The sequence below is a fragment of the Anarhichas minor genome, unplaced genomic scaffold (assembly GCF_050575085.1).
Source record: "Anarhichas minor isolate MPS153535 unplaced genomic scaffold, ASM5057508v1 ptg000028l, whole genome shotgun sequence".
In the NCBI taxonomy this organism is placed as follows: Eukaryota; Metazoa; Chordata; class Actinopteri; order Perciformes; family Anarhichadidae; genus Anarhichas; species Anarhichas minor.
Genome location: NW_027466474.1, coordinates 3,183,572 through 3,209,295, shown reverse-complemented (window position 1 = coordinate 3,209,295; position 25,724 = coordinate 3,183,572). Strand labels below are relative to the sequence as shown.

General features: G+C 40.4%; 2 protein-coding genes across 4 annotated transcripts in view; one reads left to right on the top strand and one right to left on the bottom strand.

Moving 5' to 3' along the window:
- LOC142962666 (ecto-NOX disulfide-thiol exchanger 2-like) overlaps positions 1-1,808 on the top strand; it is a 148,958-nt gene extending 147,150 nt beyond the window's left edge. For all 3 annotated transcript variants that reach the window (XM_076103262.1, XM_076103264.1, XM_076103263.1), the window contains one exon: positions 1,677-1,808. In XM_076103262.1, coding sequence (XP_075959377.1) covers positions 1,677-1,808 — 132 coding nt within the window. The remainder of the gene's footprint in view (positions 1-1,676) is intronic.
- A 729-nt stretch (positions 1,809-2,537) lies between these two features.
- Positions 2,538-19,982, bottom strand: LOC142962865 (solute carrier family 4 member 11-like). Its single transcript, XM_076103543.1, has 20 exons — positions 19,806-19,982; positions 15,445-15,495; positions 14,541-14,624; positions 14,095-14,138; positions 13,640-13,859; positions 13,439-13,520; positions 13,072-13,195; positions 12,560-12,769; positions 10,853-10,937; positions 10,575-10,700; positions 10,374-10,487; positions 10,024-10,156; positions 9,670-9,743; positions 8,376-8,649; positions 6,790-6,896; positions 6,290-6,455; positions 5,935-6,108; positions 4,960-5,155; positions 4,323-4,492; positions 2,538-3,982 (listed from the first exon to the last, which is right to left on the bottom strand). Exons 1-20 carry the CDS (start codon positions 19,840-19,842, stop codon positions 3,916-3,918), a joined length of 2,538 nt encoding a protein of 845 aa, XP_075959658.1. The 5' UTR covers positions 19,843-19,982; the 3' UTR covers positions 2,538-3,915.
- Between the last annotated feature and the right edge of the window lie 5,742 nt (positions 19,983-25,724).

Below are 25,724 nucleotides of genomic sequence, written 5' to 3'. Positions count from 1 at the left end.
CAGGGAGGCAGGTTTAGGTGTTTTCTTCTGACGCGGATCGAAGAACTGCTGACCTTCCTTGTGGTTAAAATTCTTGATTTTTCTCGACCTTTAAGACCGCGTTAAAACTAGAACCTCAATGTGTAGCTGAAGTTTTTCTTTGCTCCGTAAGAGCCTCTCTGTTTCTGTCATGTTGCCGTTATCACTTTCTAATTTTATCACACATCCCCACTCGCCCAACTTATTGATGAATATATTCATGTTCTGCGTCCCACCTGCTGCTGCCTGCCTCAGCCAGTTTAGGCTGTTAGTCAGCCTGATTTCTCTGAACAAGACGACACATTTGATCTGATTCCTGGTTTATAAGTCAGCTGGGCTTTGTCGTCACCAAATCTCTAAGACCGTTCTTCATTTCTAAATGTGCTCTCATTACCTCCTGCTGCTCAATTTCACTGCATCTGACTGGCACCTTCATGATGAGAACTCCAGTTAATATAACGCTGTTAAAGTGTCTTCTTTTGATTTTATTAATAAAAGTATTGGGTTTCTCACCAGGCACTCATCCAACAAAGTGTAATATTTAAGACAGCTGGTGTCATTTTGTGGGATCTGATCCCACTTGAAACCTTCAACCAGAGAGGAAAATGAAACATTAGCATACATATACAAATGTTTGGTTCTAGATCCTAAATATATATTTAGGAGCATTGCTACTCATTCTTAGACAAGTATACAAGGAGCAGAACATGTCAACAACAGTTCAACAATTTGGGAAATGAAGCTACAACTTATTGTTTTTACTCTTCAGTTGTTGCACGGATTAAACAAAGTAGCATGAAGATGTTAATTAGTGAGCTTTAAATGTGCTTATAATCAGGTTGTTATTACTTTTGGAGTTATTACTCTTGATAGCTTTTTCCCCGTTTCCAGTCTTTATGCTAAGCTAAGCTAACCGTCTCCTGGCTCAAGCTTCATATTTATCTTACAAGCATGAGTGATTTCAATCTTCTCATCTAACAAATTAGTGCATTTTTCAAAATGTCTAACTATTGCTTGAAACATGTATGTGTAGATGTTTACGTGCCTTTTGCACATGTTTGGCATGCATTGTACATGCTTGTGTTGCATGTTTGAGATTTTGTTAAAGTCTGTGTGTGGCTGTTTGCCTGTTGTATCTGTTGTTTCCACACTGACTCTGAACATCAAGCAGCCCACAGCGTTTTGTCAATACCACTGGCTGGACTGCCCGTCAACAAGCCCAATCCTCTCTGCTTATCTGCCGGCTCCACACACAGCTCCATTGTCTGTAATGATACACCAGTCCTATCTCCGTGATGGGCCTTAATGTATCCTGACATCAGCACCGGGCTCCACCAACCTAGTTATTAATGCAAGACACAGTGGGTCGCCTACAGCAGCTCGTGCAGTGGATTTCTGTCTCTACTGTCACCTTGGCCTCGCTGCTTCTCCTCAGCCCACGCAGGGGGGGGTGTGAGCCGGTGTAGTTCCTGTCATGTAGCTCATATTGTCTTGATGCTTGCCCTTTTCATCTGAATTAAGTGAAGGTGTGAGAACTGAGTGCAAGCATAATGAAAATGAAGAGCAGAGGTGTAAGATGATGTGTGAGATTGTCTGTGTTCATTTGTGTGAGAAAGTAGCTTTGTGCGACAGATGTGTGCGTGTGTGCGTTTCCGCAGATTAACACCGGTGATGTGGAGGCTCTTCTTTCTCGGCTGCCCTGCACCTTCAGACAGGAGCTGACCGGCGTCGGAGCCAGTCTGGAGAAACGCTGGAACTTCTGCGGCTTCCAGGGCATCAAGAGCACATAGCCGGTGACGCCTCTGGGACATGGAAGAGAGACGACACAGGCAGATAAGTCAGCACAGGTACACGAAGGGACACTCTAGAAATGTGGAGGAAGCCCACAGCTCATGGAGATGCTGGACTCCACCTGCAAAGTCAAGAGCACAAATTATTCAGTGCAGATGTCAGATCAGAAAGGGTTGTTCTGTGTGGGTGACAGAGAGACAATGTACAGGTTTTTGTGGTGGCAAATAATTTTGCGGCATCTCTATGGTGACCAAGAAGTGGATGTATCTCCAGCCGCGTCATCTCTCACTCTCACTTTTTGTTTACTCATGGGAAGTAAAAGTCCCAATCTCAGCGGAGTCACAGGATTGGTCGGATTTTTATGCTCGAGCCCACAGTCGGCTCAGCGCACTGGCAGACTGGACTAAAGGGCTACACAGGAAGGTCGTCAAGGTCCACGTTCAACCTCAACACTCTCTGGCTTCCTTTTTTGCCACTTTTTGAGTACAATCATGTGAAAAACACGAGACAGATGCAGAGATCGGGTTGGTTTTAAGCTATTTAGACATCTCTCAGTGTTAAATTACACTCATATATAGTTCTCAATTGGCCAATGAGGGTAATCAGCAAAAAGTGGAATCAAGAATCAAGTGGGACCCTGAAATGCTGCAAATGTTAAAATGAACATGTTATGATCACACCATTTATTTTATATAAATCAAGAAAAAGAAGCCTATTGGCTATCAGACGACATTCACACGGTGCCTTCCAGGTCTGGTTTATTCAACAAAGACAGGCTATTTTCTCTGCGCAATTTAATTCCAAATTACTGAATGTGAATTGCAACCAATTCTTTTCTTCTGCTGCATTCATGGTTATAGTTGCGCCCGCGTATACCCTCAGATGATAATTGCGTTCCCTGCTTCATTGTAGCACAATGTGAAAATGAGCCTCCTTTTGTTTTTCCATGCAAATGTATTCAAGGCACTCGGTACAAACAGTTAATACATGTCTGAAAAACATTCGTGATGAAGATGGTCGATGCGTTTATGGTGGAAAAACAATTTTGAGCACATCAAAGGCAGTGGATTGCATTTACAATTACAGCATCAGGTGGTTTGTTGGCTTAAAAAAGTGTCTTAAAACAGATGAAATAATGGGACAAAACCTCTGAAAGTGGTGGATTCTGGGGAAATGTCTGTCCACGTTATTATCCCAGTGTCTTATACTGGACGATATGAATCTGCCTCATTTTTTTATGTAATATTCGGGTAAATGTACATCCGTCATGAGCCAAGCCTGATCTCAAACCATCCTGAAGATGAGCCTCTACTGCCATCTATTGGAGGAATTCAACAATCAGAGCTTTACAACTGTCTGTCCCCTCGTCTCAATAAAGTGTGTGATATCTTAGAAGGTGCTTTTCTGTGACTGTATCAGTTAAGTATTTAGCTTTTAATATCGAGGAGGTTCAGTATAATGAAAACTGTTAATTCAGTTCCATTAAAGGGATATATTTTGTGTAACAACAGTTTGATTTAATCCAAACATTACGATGCACACAACTAATTTATACTAACATACCTGATCTTGTTACATGTCTCCTCAGAATGAAAACAGACGTTTTTCACATCAAAACGATGAAACGCATATCTTGTGATGTCTGACTTCAGTGTTTGGTGCATCAACGTGAGGTGACACTTCACTCTGCATGTTTTAACATTTGAGAAATTCTTCCTCACTTCGTTATATGATGATGGGTTTTCTCTGGGGGTAAAACACATCACACTTTACACTCAAGTAGGACACAGACCAAGCAGCTCTCTATTACACAGCATGATGCGTTTGTGAAAGCACATCAAAAGAAACTCCTTCATGACTATATTGTTAAGTGAAATAAAGATGCAGTAATGTTACAATCAGCTACATTGATGGTAAATGTGTGATGAACAAGGAGAAAGCTTCTGCGGGTGTAAGTGGTCGTCCAGTCCCCAGCAGAGTGCTCGCGTCCACATATTGAAGTCCAAATGCATTTCGTTTAGTTGTTAACACATTTATTGAGTTCTCAGTCTGTTCCTCTCTCCAACTGGAGAAAGTGAATCCTTTCATACGGTGAGCTCTGTCGTTCTACATGTGCTGGGCGTCCATGATATCCAGGTACTTGGCGTCGATGACTCGGGGAAGCAGGCTGGTCCTGAGATAAAACACAGAGAGACACTGTACAGTTACATGTGTTCTATGGAAATATATAAAATATAAATAAATCCATCAGATCCAAACATTAATTCAGACAATTGATGCATTACAAAAGTCTTTCAAACCCCACGCCCTCAGTTTTTAAGGCTAAAAATGTGCGGTCTACAAGAAAACCATCTGTTTTTACTAGTAAACTGATCCTCATGTGTAAAACCTGTGGAGTGCCCCTTTAAAAACAGCTCGGCGTGAATCTCAGCCTAACGTCAACTCAATGCAGACGTTCACTGTGTTGGATTCCACGGCCCCGCTCTGCCCCCTGTTGGCCCGGGTCGTCTCACCTGACAGGGACCAGCAGGATCATCATGAGGGGGAAGACCATCTTCATGTAGGGCAGAGGATACATCCCAAACGCACACAGGACGATCAGCTGGATCATCTGCAGCGCTGTGAAGCAGTGGATCTTCCTCTGAGGCACACGGCGAATGTAGTGAGTAGGAGGATAGGACGTCTAGACAAAGAAGAGCAAGTATGATGTGGTTATAATGCTGTTTTGAATTACTTATTTTGTTTTGCTAGTATAAAAGTGGACTGGCTGAAAGCCATTGCAGCTGTAAAGGCAATATGTTTATGTAAATACTCTTGTTGTAGAACAAATGAAAAATCTGGTGGTTTTCCATTATTATTTTATGGTATTTTTCATGTGAAAGTGTTTTTTAGAAACCCTATGATAACTTCAATTTATTTCATGTTTTCTCATAACAACAAGAAACTGAGCAGGATACTTTTTCTCATAGTGGTGTAAAAGTTGAAGTAACTTCTACCCTAAACTTTCTCTGCCCACTGAATATCTGGACACCAAACTTCTTTAAACATCCACCACTGGGTGCCATTTGGGGCAGTCGTCGTTTGAAGTTGAATGGATAAACAGGGAAAACAAACATCAACCAATCAGATCACAGTGTCCTCCCTGCTCACCTGTTCCTTAAGCAGCAGGGCCATGCGGTCCACCATCTGGTTCCCATCAAGCGAGGTGGCTGCGATGTAGAGGAAGAGGCCGTAGAGGACGGGCTTTGGGATCCACTGCAGAGGAATGGGCAGCATGAAGGCAGACAGGCCGATCAGGATGTTGGCTACTAGTGAGGTCAGACGAGTCTCCTGCACACTGACAATACTGTTTGACACAAAGGCAGAGAAAAGTCGCTTTAAATATACCAATAAACACTTCTTATCCGACTAGAGAACATGCCAATTCTTAACGGCTTTTTGTAACCGCTAATCACATGTTCTGCCTTAGTGTGATTGTCAACTTAAGAATGATTTTAACTTTAGGAGCCCGAAACAGATGAAAGTATCCAGTATATCACAAGAAATAGAAACATGTCCTTAATTTAAATTTATGTTTTCCCTTTTATCATCTTGTTACCCCTCTGGGTTTTTCCAGCTAAATGACAATGATTTAATTCAAATATCTTAAAAGAAAATGAGAATTATAAATTAATTTCCAATCTGCATGCAGTATAATTATGCATTGTTAAAATGTGATCAAATGGTCAGCTTTATAATTTTATATTTTTAAAAGTGAATTATTTCTATTGCTGTTTATAAACATTCCACCATTGCATCAAAAGACTCCAACTGAAAATGAATGAATAAATAACAGAAGGAAATATTCAGGGTTTGCACACTAAAATAATCATCAAAACGCTTTTTGATCTATATTCTTTCAGACCAAACAATCTCAACGTCCACTTAAATATTTTACATTTCATTTTGAAATGAATAATGCAGAATCCATCACAAACTTCACTAAATAACTATTGAATCATTTTTGTCAGTGTTTGAACCTCCAAACTGACGGTAAAAAGGGTTTAATAAAGAAGCTGGTGTTTTCAGTCTGGACGTCTTTCAAAGCGCCGCTTGATTTCTGTCCTTGTTTGTAACTTTACTCACGTCGTGGAGAGGTGTCCGTTCTCTACGTGCGTTTCCACTTTGGCCAGCTGACGAGCGTGCAGGGAGGAATGTGGGAAGGCAGCGTGCATCCATGGCAACCCCAGACAGGACATGAGGATGTTGATGAAGCCAGTCAGCAGTAAGTCCCAGTGGAACGCTGTGCCTTTTAGCAACCTGGTACAGACGTACACACACACACACACACACAAGTGTCAAGTGGTTTGTCAATGAAAGACTGCAGCGTTACAATATAACCTATATACATTACAGAAGATACAATACAGCACATGCATATGGTGCACATATACACGTTATGTTAAATTCCTTGTCATGGTTCGGTAATTACACCCCTTACTTGTGTTCCGGTACGTGTGTGAGTGAGATGACGATGTTCTGGTCGATGAAGATGAGCAATGCGAGGAGGAAACCCAGACCGGCCGCGCTCAGTGTGTTCATTCCTGACAGCTTATCGAATGGAGGGAAGTTGAAGACGGGGCCATCGTGGACACTGAACACGGGAACTAATAGGTACATACGATTTATAGAAAACAGTAGATCTAATATCTCAAGTAGAGTTTTATCAACAATGATGCCATGATAAATAGAAATGCCTGAAAAGTGAGCTTTGTTGCTAGTAAGCTTTGTTTTTCTAAGCAACGTTCAACCCAGTGTCTTTGACCCACATTGATTCAGAACCCCCACTGGTTTGAAAGCTCTCTGAAAGCAAATATGTTCCCTTTTTTCCGCCTCCAACAGAGGATTTATGAACAATGAAAGGTGTTCTGTGCCAAGGTTGTGACTAAGTCTCAAGGGTACTGTTCGCTCAGTTCTTTTGTGTGAGAGATCTGTACTCACGCTGTACGTCAATGAAAAGGTAGGAGCCAATGAAGGAGCATATCACCACAGAGATCGGCAAAGCGCAGTCAGACACCACCTCCCTGACTCTGTCGTTCAGATACGGGCTGTGGGGGGGAAAAGAAGCGACACATATTCAACATCTTGTAACTCTGATGTGATAATTACTACAAGTTTTACAACTATTTATTTTACAGTAGGTGCTTAAAAACTAATCAATGTCAAGTAGTGAAGGTTTTAGGGGGAGGGGGGGGTGGGCACTGACGTCCCGGGAGTCAGACTTGGAAATACACCCATTTATCTACCTCCTGTATTACACCTGAAGGGTGAAAATCACTGCTATTTGTAACATTCTGCCTGACTACTGGGATGTAATTGTTCCCTCTTTTTCAGGTTCTCCCAGCTTTATAATTATGTGCCAATATATGCAGCTACAGTAGTTGAGAGTCCCTAATCACATTCACTCAAGTACTATGCATAAATACAGATTTAATAATTTAATGTACTTAAGTACTTCCATTTACGCCACTTCATATTTAAAGTAGTCAGATAATTTATTTATAGGAGACACATCATGCTCATACTTGTATTTTGGGTTTCTCATTGGACATGTTAAAGGTGCGATATGCGACATTCAGAGCATTATTATAGCAGCAAACAACTATTTGCTATGTAAAGACATAGTGGAGTAATGTCTACCTAAGCAGGGATTGAAGTCGCTCTCCCTCTGCATGTTATAATCTGAGTTCCTCCTTGCTTTCGTGACATAGCCGGGCTGGCCACGTGTGCTTTTAGTGCATGTGAGCTCACAGCCACCGCTCTGCACGGCACTCAGACAGAGGTTACAGCTGATAACGCTGTTCCTTCGGTTCCCCCACAGATAAACTGAAAGCTCTGTCAGCTCTTTTTTGCTGCTGTTAGCACTGTTTGCGGCAAAATAAATGCTCCCAATCTCGTACATAGCACATTTAATGCTCAAAAAACACTTTATTTTGCTCATACTCTCTGACTGTGTTCACTCTACGTTTAAACGCTCGCCTGTGTCTTTAAGCCCCCCTTTCCAACAAAGCCCGGTCTGCTCTGATTGGTCAGGGTTTTCCGGTTTTCCGCATCCGTCGCTGTCACAGTGTCACTGAAGCTAGGGCGTGTGTGTGTGTGTGTTGATTACACAGAGTTAGGCAGCACTTGTACTTGTGGCTGTGTAGGTTTTATTTATGTAGCGCCTAGACCTGTTTAACAATCCAAAAACACGGAAATCTCACTTTTTACAATATGGGACCTTTAAGTAAAAGTAGCACTCAACAATGTAAAATATACTCCAGTGGGTGTGTAAGTCCTGCATTCAAACTTTTAGATTATTATTTTGATGCTTTAACATGTAAGCAACATTTAATGTTAGTTGGTTTAATTCCCTGCATTACAATCTGCAAAGTAACTCATAACTCCAGCTGTCAGATTAATGTAGTGGGTGAGTGTAAGTATATAGTAGTATACAAACTACTCAACAGTATATAAAGTAGTTGAAATTAGCTCTACATGCTGGTTACATGTTAATACATAAGGAAAAATAATACAATAATACATACCTCTTCTTGATGAGGTAGAGGGTGTAACCCAGCCACAAAGTCCCCAACATGAGCAGCAGACAGAGGATAGGCCTTTCTCTTGTTGTCAACACCAGAGACTCGGGCAGGAAGATTGACACTTCCGAGTGTCCCATCGGTGACACCGTCTCATTATCATGCTGGAGCATGTTTGTCGTCTGGTTCTTCATCTTCTCTAGAATCTCATTAATCTGCTGAAGCACCAACGTGCTGTTTGTGGTCGCAAGAGTGGGCCCGTGGTAGAAGTGCTTAAAAACTAGGAAGTGAGGGCGAAAAGAAGAAAGAAAGTAAAAAAGGATGAGAACCAGGGTCAAACGTAATGCAGCGTATTGCTCCTTGTTTCCTTATTTTTACAAGATCCTTTTCACGCAAAGGCAATATTATACTATAAAAATACACCTGTTGTTACAGCATTAATGACTACAACTGAAGATTCAGTGGAAATAAGTGTGCTCGTTCATTTTGGTATTTGTTCAAATTAATTCAGATTTGTTTTCGTGAGGGTATTGGTGCCACTATGCTGTTGTTTTTACCTGATCTTTTTGCATGTTATAATAAGTAATAATTGATGTTTTAACAACATACTTACCTCTGATGTTATAACAAGAAATATTTGATTTATTGATGATATTTTATTTTGTTAAATCGAGACTCATTTTTGGGCTTTAACAGGAAAAAGTGAGGTTAAAGGTTAAATTGTATATTTTATTGTGACATGAAAAAGTTTCTTGGAAAAACAAGAAGTTCCTTGTTATAATAAGAAACTGAGCAAATACTCTGTCATGGTGGAACAACATGCTGCCGTACAAACAAGACTCAACATGGAGATACAATTCCCCTTTTTATGTATTTGATCTCAGTTTATTTGCAGCCATTCAAGCACAATCAAGCGGTGCATTGTATTCAAGCTCTGCTCAGTTTGATGTCGTTGAATAGAAAACTACAGCCTGAGGCTTAAAGAGGAACGCTGTGAAGAATCCATCACATGCTCCTCCATTACTTCCCTGTCTGGTGTCAAACCCTCGTGAAAAAGATATCAATAGAAGCTATTTGAAAGACCACATTATATTTGCATTATAGAGATCTCTGTTTTTCCACAACAAACAGGGGCCCTGTTTGATTTCATGCTTGCTTTTCCACCATGATGGATACGTATATTTGCTGAGCTACATTACCCCGAACAAATGATATGCAGGGCGTTTCGACATTCCCCTTCAGTGTGGAGAGAGACGCATTCAAAACATGTTTAATGCAGTCTGACCTTGGCTTGACTTACTTTTGACGGTGCCTTTCACCGCATCCCCGACAAACGCTATGGAGATGAACAATGCAATGACTTCTTCTGTTGAGCTAGGAGATAGCCAAATGTCAAAAAAAAAAAGCACGGTGTGATCATTCATGTTTTATAGAAATGTTGTTTTTCACACAGACACAGTCATAACAGCTCATTCGAGGCTAAATGTTGGCCCAGATAGCGAGAGTGCAAATTTAACTCGATTCATAATTATGTCTGAAAACAGGAAGTCATAACAGACGCGTCCTCTGTTATCTGTGACCTCACCTCAGTGCATGGCCACACGGCTAGCTACGTATATTACAAGTATGGGACTTCTGTCTGTTGTGTATTCACCGTTTGAAGAGTTTCATAAACAGGCTGACGTTGAACAAGCCACCGAGGATGAGGAACAGACTGTTCCACAAACCGATGCAGGCGTAGAAAGCATCGAAGTCCAGGTCGTAGTCGTCGCAGATTCCTCTGATGACTGAAAAACATACATAAAGACACATTTTTAAAGTATTATGACGTTTTCACCTGAACTGTCTGGTAACCTGGCTACCAACATGATTGTTGGACGCTGCCTGACAATCAGCTTCAAGCTTGAATTACAATGCATTTTCTGCACGTAATGTACAGTATGGTACAGAGTATGTGCTCCACACATTAATTCGCCTGTTTAATCAGTAGGACACATTACGCACCGCTTATGAAGATGGCCAGTGGCGCAGTGGTCAGTGGAATGACGAGCGGTGAGCCAGCGAACAAAGAATAGATCACTCCTCCAATGCTCTGGCCGACAATGGTCTTCTGAACATCTGTCAAAACAACAAAACTTCACTTAGTTGTTATGCTTCAGATTAAAACGGCTGACTGTATTAAAGGACGTAGACAGGAGTCCGTACCTATCTCTCCTCTTGTGCTTTCGTCATTCAGTGAACCGAATGCGATGGCAGGCAGTAGAATAGCAATGTAGAGGAAAATAGCTGTGGTAGTGTACTTCAGCAGACAGCGGTCCTTCCCATGCATACCTTGATGGATTATTTAACGGTTTATTACAGATATTCAACAGACAAAATGTGAGGATATCTTCAAAGACATCTCGTGATTTTGTAGCAAAGGCAATTAGTTTAAATAGATATGTTCCCGCCTAGAAAGAAGCATTACAAGAACATATTAGTACCATCTGTGAAGTCTGAGGGGTAGAGGGGGAGTCTGCGACGGAGGTCGTCATAAACACCTTTACCGAACTTAAAGAAATCTGTGCACTGTGAAGAAAAAGACAGAATTCAGTCATTTAGACACGTCAGTGTGAAGAAATATACTTGATACTTGATTAAATACGTTATGAATAATACATCCATCAGTTTGAACACTGCAGTGGTTTAGAATGTGAGAAATAATTTTGTCTGTCAAGATATAAGCAGTAGAAATATACCAGGAATGTCAGTGATGGAAAGTAAGTACATTAACTGCACTTGAGTGCAGATTTGAGGTGCATGTACTTTACTTGAGTATTTTACCCCCCCCCCCCCCACTACATCTCAGAGGGGAATGTTGTGCATTTTACTCCACTTTGTGTATCTCACAGCTACAGTTACTTTACAATAAAACAAAAGGATTAGTAGATTAACTTATTAATCGATTGACAGAAATTTATTTGCAACTATTTTGATTTCTTTAGTTCATTTTTCAGGCAAAATCATGTCCTGGTTTCAGCTTCACAAAGGTGAAAATGTGATGCTTTTCCATTTAATTGTTTTTAATTTATCTATCTGGTGATGTAATATATAATAATATAACAGTCACAGGGGACATTTCATACATTGAGTACCTTTTACTTTGTATACTTTAAGTACATTGTAACATTTTCAATGCATTACATTATACGTATTTTTACTTCAGTAAAGTATATGAATACTTCCTCCACCCATGAGGAATGTGCACTGTATTTGTGTTATTTTTCCCCTCCTTTTTACTGACAGTGGTCCCATTTCAATCATTTTTTAACCCCTCCACTCCCTACAGTGCTACTGGTGGACACGACTTCACGTTGATACCTATATACTGTATATATATATATAATACATATATAATATATATAATACCTATGACTGACTTTTGTGAGTAACAGAAGATGGTAAAATATTTAATAAACAGAGAAAATTAATTTAGAAAAACATACATTTTCATACATGTGCTGGCTGGGTCTTTAGAATGAGCGTAACACATTTTTAGAGACACTTGAGGAGGAATATTCTTGTGTAAGATTGAAGATACGGGCACACCCGAGTGACCATCATTGCTTGTTTTTCTATTACACAACTTTGGAATTGCAGAACAGTTTAAAAAGCTGGTTTGGCAAGCTACATTTAAATGCCGTTTTGAAGCCGTTCAGGACATCAGGTGTAGCCTCAACCTGTTTGTTCTTTTTTGTTCGTTTACGACCCAGCTACGTGCTTTCTCTCTAGGCAGTATCTGGGTGTTCCCTCTTCTCGTCCCTCCTGCTGAGCCCACACATTTCCTCTGAATTTAAACACTGGACATAATGAAGTACTTTATCACTAAATGGAGCTGCACACATTCTGCTGCCAGAGCCATGGCAGACTTGGCAGCTTTTTGTTTGTTCCCCAGTTGCTTCTCGTTCATCGGGCCTGGCTGATAAAGTGTGGAAACAGGATAATCAGATAATCTGGCTCAACTACTTTACTTTACTGTAAAAGGCGAGGGAGAGAATATAAATGTTAGTTTTGTTAGTAGCTTCTTGTTAGGGATGGTTATGTTTCCGTATTGTTTTTTTCATTGTTCTAAAAGTTATACAACGTCCTTAACCTTAAGGCCAATACGTCCTTGTCTGTGTCACATCTCCTGCTTTGTTCTTCTTTCACACCTGAAGTGGTTTCCCTCTACGTGGATCCGAGTCCTCCACTTCCTCTACGGCCGGCTTCTCAGTGACTACGGAGAGCTGCTGTCGCTGGTTGACCAGCTCCTGTTTGAACTCCTCCTGGGTTTTGGCCTCCAGAAGCTTCTGTCTGAAGGAAATGTCCGAGAACATCGTGGCAAACGTTCTTCCGAACTCAATGGCCGTCTTGGTGCTTTTCTGAAAAGGATGATGAGAAAGTTACTCTTTAAATTTGACCTTTAATAACAACTCCAACACAGCTGTGGAGTTTCATAGTCCGATAGACGGACAATTTGCTTAGTGTGACCTGAAGAATGACGATTAAGTCGACATATAAAAAAGGTCAGCAGCCAGATGCAAACGTCAAAGTGCATCTATGTGGCTCCTCTGAATGCACTAATTAGGGTGGAAAATAACATTTTATCTATGAATCATCTGGCCACCATATTACTCAAAAGGAAAGAGAGTTTTGATTAGAGGAACTGAGAACTGGCCCTAACCGTTCGAGGAGGGGCCAGGATGAGGATGACATATCGGGCCTCGCAGCAGTTGACCCCCCAGTTCTGTGGCCTCTCCAGACGGGCGATGCAGACATGGCGTCTCTGCAGGTTCCTGACATTGGAGCTGGATTGATAGGAAAATCATTTATTTTTAGATCAGTGGTGTAGAAATGATTGATTGTGCAGAATTCTGTATTAGCAGGTGTAAAGTAGAGCCAAAACAAAACGACTTTCCCAAAGAAAAGATTTGTCTGTCGTGTTGTTGTCCCTGTACAGTCTCAGCAACTACCCACAACATTCACTGAGGCTGGAGGAATTAGTCACAATAGCACCCTTTTTACGTAAATATTATTGCGGATGAACTCACAGAATACAAAGCCAGGACTGCTGGTAATGAATGCCAGTGGGAGAAGCAGTCACACCCTGAATGGTCTCTGACAGAAGGTGAACTGTGGGAGCACGAGAACATTTCAACGAGCGGAAGAAAAAAAAGCTTTCACGTTGATGTGTCAAGTATCATCTGAGGCAAACACTTCATCTCAAATTGCCTCTAATATGTTTTGCCCACCGTTAGACTCCTTCCCTCCTGCGTCCGTGAACAATGAGTTCATGACCTCGTCCGCATCACAGCTGCTGTGGCCGTCCTCCACCAAGTGAGTCAGCATTCGCCGCAGGACTTCGTCCAGAGTGGCAGCTTTCTCTTCCAAAAGGATGCTCGCCTGGGCCAGGAAGCTGTCCAGGTCTCTGTGGGCGCGCACTTCCTCCTGGAAGTTCATTGGCTTCACATACTAGTGTGAGCCAAGGACAAGTGCAATTTGATTAATGATGTAATATTGTCATAGTGCAAATAGGTGAAAGGTTCGTTTTCTGATTTTGCTGACTGAACATCGCAAAAACAGCACGTAAATACACGCATTCCCTCGCAGCTCACTGCTTTAACTCAGTTAGTTTAAAACATCAAGCGTGAGCTGACATTCGAGGATTTTAGCTTTAAAATGGGACAGTTGGAAAAGCAAATCTTACTTTTCTTGTTGTGTTCAAAAGCCCAAACCCAGGACATTCAGGATCTGCAAATAAAAGCATAAAACCCATTAATTAACACCCTAACACAGCCTTCAACTCCAAACCTTTGCTCTGATCCCCACAGCGAATGGTTCTTTGATTTATCTAAAGTTATTCTAGGAAATAACTAAAACATCTCTCAGGTATTAATAGTTAATAGGGAGCACTAGCTGACAGTTCATGTCCATGAACTTTGTCTCAGGTATTATGACTCCGGGAATCAGAGCTGGCACACAGATTCCTATTTCTAATTATACTCAGACAATGAAAGTCACAACAAAATGTAACTTCACGGCACTGCGATGAGCTAATGAACTGTACTGTTGAAAGATGGGAGGCATTTGTTCTCTCTAATTTCTAATCTTATAACAAATCACACCACAGACTAAACATGTTTAAACACAAACCTGAAACACTGATCTGGATCTGTTTGTCATAGATGTGATCCTTGTGAGTGGCCGGTGAATCCTTCTCTTCCCCATCCTGCAGCTCTGTTGGATAAAACATAAGTGGTCACAGTCGAGTACAGTCAAGTTTTCAATTTCAACCGAGCTTGTTGCAGTGCTGCGATGTTACACTGTTTGTTCTTCAGAATTACTGGTTTTTGCTGCAGTAAATTCACTTTACAATTTAGTAATAATAACAGTCATTTCATAGATGACCCTAACTGTGAGATAAAACTGTTGTTTGAAACAAGGTTAAGATGCAACACCGGCTCCATTAACAATGTCTCCATTAAAGGACAATTTATGTTTCCCTTCCACCCCTCTGCCATCTGTTGACAAGCAGAGGGAAAGACCGACCCAATAAAAAAACAAACCAGACATATAGCAATATAACAATAGCAGCCCCTCGTAAATTCCTTAATTGTATAGAAGATAAATATGGCATCTCGAACACAAGCTTTTATGAGGGGAGAAAGAAACAGCCAGACATAATTAGAGAATTAACCCTTAACCCTTCACGAGCAAAGCTTTGAGCTTTGGTTCTTCCCACTTCCCATCATTGACTCAGAGATGATCTGCCTCATTATTTACCCATTAATTAACCTCTCAACACACCAGCGGCTGCGCTCAGCAGCTTGTGAAATGGGTCATCGGTGAGCAGTATTGGCATTTGCATAAATAGCTGTTGCAATAAATTTAAATGTGGAAAAAGTACTGTGTTCTGTCTCGTATCCTGAAGGAAAATAAACTGAATTACTTAGTCTGTGCTTGCAAAGCCAATCATCTGGTGTAAATAAAAGAACAGGACACATGCTGAGAAAAGCAATCAAAGTACATAATAACATTTATTACTGCAGCTACGCACCCATCTCTTGGAAAACATATCCGTTCTTGGACCTCCCGGTGGATGGAGCCTCTGTAGGAGAAAAGACAAATATTTACTTCATGCCCAATGTTTATTAAAAAGTATTTTATATTAAAAATGTTCATTATTGTTTGTATTGACTTGCAATCATAGTTCGTCATATAATAATATAAAATGTTGATTTATTATCTCCGTATATTATCACGCAGTTGCTAAATAACACATCAGACTGATTTGGTGCAGTATATTAATTAATTTGAAGCACCAACTCCTGAGGGAAACATCTGCCTCTTTAGCTGCTAAATGCTCCACTATGTTCACCAGCTTACTAACTTTGTCAGTCAGCTGTTTAGTGTTGAGCAGGTATCGTGTTATATTTCTCTGTAGAGTCCTTTCCACTTAAAATAACAATCTGAGCCAGCCAGTGGCAAAAAACAGACACTTTTAGTGGACGCACACTGACGGTGAGGAATTGCTTGATATGATTACATTGCAGCCTGTTTAGTGACTGCCGACTGCAGCGCTCTCCCTCATTACTGGACCAAATTCAAAAATTGTTTTCCCCAAAGTCGTTATATAAAAATAATGATTATTGCCGCTTCAATTCTGAGATTTAATGCAAAATCCAAATCTTTTTTCCATCCTTGTCGTCTTTATACACCAGGGCTGCAGTTACCGTTAAGGACACGTTTCCCCTGGCAATGTGAAGAAGTCTGTCACAGCATTTAGACCATAATGGAGGCCAATTCAATTTACAGAAAATTGAAAGAAAATAAAGAAAATTCATGAATGTTAGAGACTTTCTTTTGCGTGTCTGGTCAAAGGTTTCTGTGGATTGCAGGGGACACGGACTCACACCGCTACATTTTTTATATATATTTTATACTCTGAGTCGAGTGTCAACAGTAAAGAAATGGCAGGAACAAGGGGAGAGAGAGACGGGGAACACAATGCAACAAAAGTGTCGACCCGAGTCAAACTAGGAACATTGATGGTCAGCACCTTAATAAACCAACACCATAACATCTTAAATATTTAAGACCTGAAATCCCTTTGTTGCAGACCAATTATTTTTTCAGACACAAACTGACCAACACATGGTGATAAAACTGGACTCCATGTTGACTGACCCTGTTGCGTCTGAGCTGTGTGCAACAGCTCTCACTTCACAAGTGATAAAAACAATCTGCCGTCACCAGCAGGCCTCCACCTTTTCAGCTGCACGCACTGAAATTTAAATATCTGATCTTGTTGAATCATTATTGCCAGTGTGACGCACACTCGGACCTTTACAATAGCGTGGCACATTGTATAAATTACAGAGATAGAAAGTGGATGTAAGTTAAGGAGATGTTAAAGAGGACAGTGAAAGAAACTGAAAAAAGAAACCCTTCGTTATCGGTTACAACAAAAATCTGACACCAGCTGTGTCCGATGTTTGTATTAAGCGGTCATGTGTCTGTGAGACGCTGCTGTAGCTGTACAGATGAGCTTTGCCTTGCCCGAGGCAGTGATTGGCTCCAGGGGGGCTCCTCAGCAAGGCTATATCTCAAAGCAGATTAGACGGAACATTCCCAGGCCTCCTCCACTTCACAGGAGTCTGCGCAGACAACAGGGGACCTCGCAGCTCCTGCAACGAGCTGTTTGTACCAGAGGATGACTTTAGTCTGCCTGGCTGAGACCTTTACTGTCTCGTCTCATAAAGATAAAGGTCAAGTTTGTTGTTAATTCTCTGCACTGTATCTTATCAGCGTGATCAAGGCTAGAGACTGACTTCCACTAAACACTAATGAACAGTTTCTCATCAGCTCCAACAGTGAAATTGATGTGAAGAAATGAACCAAATTTGTCCTGCAAAAGTGAGTGAGACATTTAAAAGTTTATCAGAGAAGATACTTGGCAGTGTTTCTGCAGGCTGGCTCATGCCTGTGTGTTTCCTGTTGGCAGACACGCCGACTTCCTGGAGCTTAGTGTGCAGTATGTTGAAATCGGCAGTGATAGAAGTGTAAGTCAAGCCTAATGACATTGACAGTGCTCCTTAAAATAGTCTTCTGATCCTGTTAGCAAAACAGGTTTTGGTGATATTTTGTGATATATATATTTTTCTACACTCTAATCCTTTGTCCACGTGTTAACTATACTGTTTATTAACTATTTTTACATATAAATCTGTCCTTTTTTTTTCTGTGCAAAACATTAAAATGTTTCTGAATTGATCGTGACTAGCTGAACCCACCCATCACATAAAACAGCTCTTCTTGGGTCGTAGTAGCTAGCACAGCAACATGACGGATCAGAGGTGTGAGTTTGGATTTCAGTTGGCCAAGAAGGCATGGTTGTTGAGGGCTGGCACAATATCAGCATTTCACAACACGATTATCGTGGCGAAAATAATTCATGATATCTATATACGATATCTATAAAGAATTTGTTAGACAAAACCTTTTTACTTTGTTTATTATGCGTTTTGTCTTTTTTTCTCCTTTAAATCTAAAATTGTTTAGTATTTTTTTACTCTGACTACCCAAACCACCTCTTAATATGATTTGATGTCTGTGATTTCTTTATCTCACTGGACAAACAAGGCTGACTTAACGCCTTAGGTATCTTTTATTAATCCCTTCCATCTTGCTATCTAAAGGATGACCATGAGGAGTAACAAAACAGAAGAATCCTTGTTGGGTCTTTGAAACAAGAGCTGCAGTACTGAGAACTCTGTGCTGAACTACACAAGGTCAAACCATCAAGGCAGATGGGCCTCGGCGTTCGTACGTGTACAGGGTCATTGGCGCTTTGACTGCTTGTCAATTTCATGCTTCGTAGTAAAACATAATTTGAGCACGGTTGGTGCAGGCAGCCGTGCTGGACAGTGTGTACTCTGCAGGTCACAATGTACACATTCCTATTGAAACATAGCAAACAACAGGAAGGAGGAACTACAGCTCATTCCACTTCAACACCTCAGAGGCCGACGATAACGACGACTTGATGTTTGGTTATCCAGCACGATGGATACGACCACTGGACCAACACTAACCATAGTCCGACAAGATGCACTTCAGTAACCAAAGTACACATCTAATGGGGTTTATTTCTCACTTCGACATCAAAGAAGTCTGAAAGACGTATGCCATTAATCCTCTGGGGGACTGAAGTGTTTTCAGGGGAATAGTTAACAGTAGGTGACATAAAGCCTGCAAAACGGTTGTAAATCTGAAGATAATAGTAGCAGAGGATGGTGATGCTGTAGCTTTGATACAGTTCCTTTTTTAATCCCAATTGTATCACATTATCATCAACGTTAACCAGAGAATGTCTTCAATAAGAGTGGGAAGGCCAGATTAGAATATTAGACATTTTTCTGCAAGATAATCTTCTTAATCCTCGACCTGGGAAAATACAAGTAGGATTTTTTAACCCTTTGATGGCACTGAACAAGAAATACATTTTACTTGTTGTGAGCTGCTACTAAATTACTTTTCATCATTGAATAATCTGCCAATTATCTTCTTGATTCATTAATTAATAGTTTGGTCTAAAAAAGTCATGACATAGTGAAAGAATCCTTACATGGTTACTTCTTCTTCAAAACACTGGTTTTGTCCGAGCAACTTTAATAACATATTCAGTTTGCTGTCACATAAGACAAAGAAAAGCAGCAAATCCTCACATTGGAGAAGCTCGACCTGTTGACCTTCACTGGGAAAAATACTTGAAAGACTAACTGTTTATCAAAATAGCACATTTTCCGTTGAATACTTGTTATGAAGCTTGTGTGTTGCATGTGTGGTGTGGTAAAAGAAAAGAAGCCAACTGGGAGAGTGGACTATATGATACTGTAGCAGCATCAACTTATAGACTTTCCCACTTTATGACAACAGGAGTTTTAACCCAATAAGTAGTTTTAAATCAATTGGAGCACATTTCTGGAATGATTCCCTTCACCGGTGTGGTGCTGTAGGAGTGTTAAAACAGATCTAGATCAAGAACAGTCTGCTGTAAAAACCGTCTATGAGAGACAAATGTGCCATTTACTGCCATACTGTAAATACTGACCCACATGCTTTTGACTTTCCTGGCTATAAAAGCAACTTGCTCGTATTATCTGGTTGTAATATCAAGAGTGTAAATATATAAAGAAGCAGGCAAGTAGAAGATAATGGAAGAGTTATGAAATGATTGTCCATCTAAAGATGAAAGCCGGCACTACATATATGATACACAATACGTATTACACTAGATGCTATCGGCACACAAACGCGCTCACACTATAGAGAGGGTTTCTCCACGTGTTTGACACAGTAGGCTCAGGTTGCAGCATGACAGACCTTCTCACCCCACTCCACCCCTGTGAAACTTACCAGATGGCACAAAATGGAGGATCTTTTTGGCTTCCATGTTCTTCAGGTTTTTAAGGTGAGATGCTATCCAAAGGTCAACCCATCATCCTTCTCTCTGCTCCCAAACACCCTGCACTCACCAGTGATCCCCTCTCACTGTCTTTCATTAACACTCACACACAGACACACACACACACACACACATGCCTCTCCTCTAGCAGCACATGGGTTTGAAGGAGGAAGTGGGAGGGAAGTAAGGCAGAGGAGGGTGGGAGGCGTGTTTCTTTCTGCTGGGTCCTTGTGCCTACGAACTGAAATTTAATACATAAGTAGGTTTTGTGTTTTAGTATTACAGATTTCTGGCTCTTATTCTTTTATATAAGAAAGTTCCCTTTGCAGCTAACTTTACAAAGTTTGTACACACTTAGCTTGAAACACAATGCATTCTGCTTAATGACCGAACAAATGTCCTGTTTATGGTTCAAAGTTAGTTAGATCACTTAAAATGATAAACTCCACCTTTTCTTTTGTTCATTCATATTTGGGGCCTTGATGTTTGGATTAGTTCGGGGGTCCTATGAGGGCGGGTTGGATACAAATATGTGTCAGTTATATTTTTCATCTGAATGTTTTCTAGTGGGGAGGAGATTAATTCAAATGGTGACATTGAGAGCGAAAAGGGGAAAAATCATGATTTGTGTGGTTGTGTGTTGTGTTTTTATCTCTCTTTAAATATATCTGGGAAAAAACGACAGCCAGCCAACTTTAAAGAAGGGAATCTTAATAATAAGACTTTGTCCTTATTTATTTTGATATCAGTTGAAAAATCCACGTGTAGAGTTTTTATAGCGCTGTCTTATTTTTACTTTTAGATCATTTTGATGACATTTTTCTGTTTGTAGAAAATGTTACTTTCAGCAAATTCATCTCTGTGCCCCGTGGACACCAGACACCAGATTGTACACATAGTGCTGTTAACACAATTAGGAACAAAGAAAATAGACATTTCACGTTACATTTACCAATGTCAACTATGTTGCAGTACTATGTTGTTTTCCTTTCTAAACAATCAAAATTATATTCACATTCAAAGTTTGTTACCCAAATATAGTGTGATGTGTGTCCTTTGGGCCTAGTCAACTTGTTGAATACATTTCCTACCTTATTAAACAATACCAGAGCAGATTTCTTTGTAAGAATCAAAAAACCTACATTGTTTACATTAGCTTGCAGTGTTCTTCTTTCTTGCCTATGTTAGCACATTTCTGCGTTTCATGGCAGGTTACTGCCACCTATTGTCAATCACCGGAATCGCATGAAACCGCCTGAAGAACTATGTAGTGTGTTGTGTGTGCATGAACATCAAGAAACTAAGAAGAGAGTGACCCACTCTTAAAACATTGCTTCATGGTGCTACTAGTGGTCACAAACTCTACGGGGTGCCTTTAACTTTAAATGTCAATTCAATCATTTTCAAGGTAGAAAGCGAGGAGGCGAATCTGCTACCAGACGGTCTGTCCTTGATTCAACATCAGTAGTGGAATAGCAACCGTGAATGGAGCAAGATTTGGTAACAATCAGAAAGTAGAAACTGAAGCGATATACACATGATAAAGAATTATGAATTAGTCAAATGGTCAGATCAGAACAGCTATGTGCTGTTCTGATCTGTGCTGAAATAAAATGACCAGACAGTTACACACTCAATAATGTACCATGTGAATAAAAATGATATATTACATCCTGAAAACAGAATGATATAATTTGTTCTATTTTTCCTCTGTGGCAGGAGGGACAAACAGCAGACTGAATGGCTGTACCTGAACATTCTCATTAGAGTTGATTTGACTGAATAAAGCTGAACTGATGGAGACAACGTGACACAAGTCACTTGTTTACGCAGACTGTGATGTTGTTTATTTGATCGAGTTGTTTGAATCCAGAGGAATGCTCAGCTCCGCCTGAAGGAACAAACTCCACATATTGACTTTGACTGAGGCACATGTTGGAGGAATTGTAATGCTGTGTTGCGAGGGTTGAATGTTGATATAAGCGATAAAAAAGACAAGAAGAAATGACCCCTGCCAGAGTAAATGCCCTAATGCTGGGGAATTATTCTGCATTCAAAACAAACAGTCCTTGTATAAGCTGGTGATGTCATCACTCACATTATACCTGCTTGTTATTTTTCTAGAAACTACAAGCCTTGTAAAACTGTACATACTCTTTTTAACTGACATCATAGGCAGTTGCAGGGCAGGAAAAAAATACACCAAGTCGCCAGATATAAAAAATATTAATTATAGGGATAAGACAACTGGGACACAGGGTTCACAGGCATGACTTTAACCGTCACTGCCATGAGATGGCAGCACAGTCTGTTGTTTAAAAACTGCATGGCACCAAACGCAATCTGTGTTTTTCATGTTGTATACTCACTTTAAAGTTCACATACCTCAGAGTCTAAGCTGAATAAAAGTGGCGTTTGTTGGTGAAAGAGGTCAGTTGAACATAATTGAAAGTTTTCTCACTCCAAAGTGCACAATGGTTTGTTGAAGCAAGTTGTGCTTTTATCTACAGGTTGGATGATTGTAAATGCTTTAGAGCAGGCGGAGAACAAAACAAACAAGCACAATAGAGTGTCCCAAAGTCTTGTTGAGTTATTTTAAAGTTACATGTTTTTTCTCTAATTATGTTATGTTATGTTCAGGTTTTACTAAGTTCAGGTAATTATTTGATGTGATGCTTTTGGTTGCCTTAACATGTGCAAATGTTTTTATTTGAGTTCACAACATTAACCACGTGCATACTGCGACTGGGCTAGCCAGTGAGATAGAAAGTGGGTCGAACACATACGTCAGTATGTGACGAGTTGGAATGAGAACGTGTTGCTTATTTGACTTCAGCCCTGATCCAAAATTACTACACACAATAGAGCAGAACCTTTATATTTTGTGTACTTTCTTCTAACTACACATAAATATTTAAACAATCAGATCAAACCATCAGATTACGGAGCTTATTCACCACTCGTTATCCAAAATAAAATCAGACTACTCTGACCTTTCAGTATGTTTTGTGGACTTTCATCGCTGGCATAGCAATAAGTAAAACAGTTACCATAGCATCACTAACAAAGAGGCCAGTAAAGCAATGAAATGCTGCATTAACAAACTTATGTTCTGTGGTCAGGTGGTTCATTGCTGGTGCACAATGAGTTTGCCTGAGTCCACAGTGAAACATTAATCAAACTCCAGGAGCACCTGAGGGCCAGAACTGAAGGAAACACACACATAAGAACACCCGAGGGGCGCTATAGAGGAGCTCAAAACATAAAACACACGCGTCACATTCACATTGTTGGTTTTAAAAAAGCAAGAAAACTTAATGCCTGAATGAATATTCAATTAAAATGTGCAGAAAGGCTCGAAAGTGGTTGATGAGTCAGAAATGTGCGCCATAGGAGAGCTACTGAATTAATCTGTTGATTTTACTGACGGGAGCTATAAATGTGTAACAGAGTGCACAGCAAAGCTTACGGAGATCGTTTTTGCAGTCAAACATTAATGTGCAAATGTGTGGAAAGACTATGCAGGGAGATTATTATTATTCATACTGAAGAGCCATCAACTGACTCTGTAATAACTTTATTCTCTCTCAAATAAAACATGAGATGCGGCCTCAAAATGTTCATATTCCTTTTTATTCTCAACTGTGGAAATATTGGTACGATCAGTCAGTTTGACGTGACTCACTCCTGTATGCATTTGTCTGACATCAAATAAGTGTTTGTAACTTCAAGCGTGTGCTTAAAAAATTCAATACACAACATAGAAGTGACGCAACAAATAGGCTTCAAGTCCAACGTGAACGTAAACAGCTTCTGTTCATCTCCGATTGGATTTGAATTGATCTGCTGCTCATCACATTCACACTGTGACCTTCATCCATTAAGGTCATCCCATCTAGTATTGACTGTGTTCACTGTGTATCGTTCCAAACAAGCGTAATGAAAAATGCATGCAAAGCAGTACACATTCTTAATGACAGGGCCATCATTTCATAACACGTGTCTCACGATTTATTTAACAGTAAGACTATTTGGCTCAAATACAATGTATTATTAATAATGAATACATTTAGAAGATTTTAAAATTCTGAGTAATAGATCACAGACTGGTCCACAATGACAACGCAATTATTAATATTCGCTTAAATATACTTATAGGACTCTAAGCAAGCCAAACTTTTCTTGTACAATCCTCCCATCTGATGCTCAAAGCACAAAGCAAAGAACAAACACTACAGATCTTTTCACAGATATGATTATGACTCCGGTCTGATTTCGATTCAGCTTTATGACCCTTACCTTCAGAAAAACGATTCACAGTGACTCCTGTTATCTCCTCTGCATCCATTTTGATCTTCACCAACCTGGGTTTCTTGCAGTGCAGCCAAAACTCTGTGATAGTTTGAACACAGCGGTGAAAACTCCACACAGAGCTGAGATTGCAAAATGTGTTTCCTGTGTGCGAGTTGCAGCGTGAGTGTTCTTGCAGGCAGGCCCTCAGGTAGATGGGGATGGGTCACATTGAATGACTAACACCTTAATGGCCTCCCTGCCAATCACAGTGAAGCTGACTTTATGTGCAAAAGGTAATGCAGAAAATAAAGGTGGCTTTGGGGGAAAAGAGGAGACAAAGAGAAGGGGGAAGGCAGGAGATGGGGGAGGAAGGTGTGAGGAAACTACTTTTAACCCCTGCTGGGATTCTTTGATATTTTAATGTGACTCTCCCGTGAGACATTTACCACTTGACTGTTATGCTATAACATGAATGCAACCACAGTGTTTACTATGATTCATTGCATGATTCATGCTATTCGAAGGGCTTAAACCAAGGACCTCTACATCGGCACGTTTTAGCTCCACTTAAAGGCAGGGGTGGTGATCTTGGGTACGTTAGATTGTAAAAAATCATCCAACCCGTGTTGCCAACTCCTTTCAAATGAAAGTAGCTCGCAGCAACAGTCGCCAAGTAAGCTACTCCGACAGCTTATCCCTTCAGGCCTCTTTCCGAAGCCTCTCCCCTAAAATGATCATTATAAATGTTAACAACGACTATGGCTATAAGCTAGCAGCGTGTGGAGGACTCCTGTGATGAGCAATTAATGCACAGGCATCACATACGGGGCCGAATGGAAATGAAATGATTGGACAGGCTTATTACAGGCCTGCGACAGCCACATATACCGGATATACCTCTTTTTATTTTTTGTCAGAGCATTTGATTCATTGATTACTGTCAGGATAAAAAAACGTTTTTTTAGGAAGATTACCAACCTTTAAAAGGCAACTATTATACTGTGAGTCCACAGCCACTGTATTGTGGTCATGTTGCACATGAAGAGTATGCATACGCTTACATACAGACTACTGTTGTGCCGCATGTTACACAAGCAGTTCTTGTGAGGTCATTCAAGCGGTAGAAGAATGTGTTATGCTCACAAGTAACTAGTTTCTATTGTAGTCATTTGTTTTGTGTGTTTGGTTTTGTGCAAGTGATGAGAAGAAGAAAAGAGAAAAGAGATCTTGAGGGAGAACTTAAAAACCTGTTAACTATCTCACCTCCGCTCACCTATGGGTGTGAATGTTGGATTGTAACTTCATGAAAGTTACAGAAATTGTCAGACACATCACCCCTGCAACGACAATGTTGGAAAAATGTGTGTGTGTGTGTGTGTGTTTGTTATTGACGACAAGATAGGATTTTATTAGCTCAACTTTAACATACATTTTCTATAGGACGGTAAAATCGTTTTGTACATATAATAAAGCAGCAGTAGATGAGATACATCATGTCACACAGATGTTACTTCACAGGGATTTACAGCAATCATCTACCACCGTGTGTAATCTGTCACCTATTGTGTCAGCTTCCG

What these genes read in the sequence shown, in the direction of transcription:
- LOC142962865 (XM_076103543.1), bottom strand. Translation starts at nt 19,842, where the DNA reads ATGGAAGCCAAAAAGATCCTCCATTTTGTGCCATCTG. An exon ending in CCTCCATTTTGTGCCATCTG is followed by an intron (nt 15,496 to 19,805) that starts GTAAGTTTCACA and finishes TTTCTCCTACAG; the next exon opens with AGGCTCCATCCACCGGGAGG. An exon ending in GTAGAGGGAAACCACTTCAG is followed by an intron (nt 10,938 to 12,559) that starts GTGTGAAAGAAG and finishes TTTTCTTCACAG; the next exon opens with TGCACAGATTTCTTTAAGTT.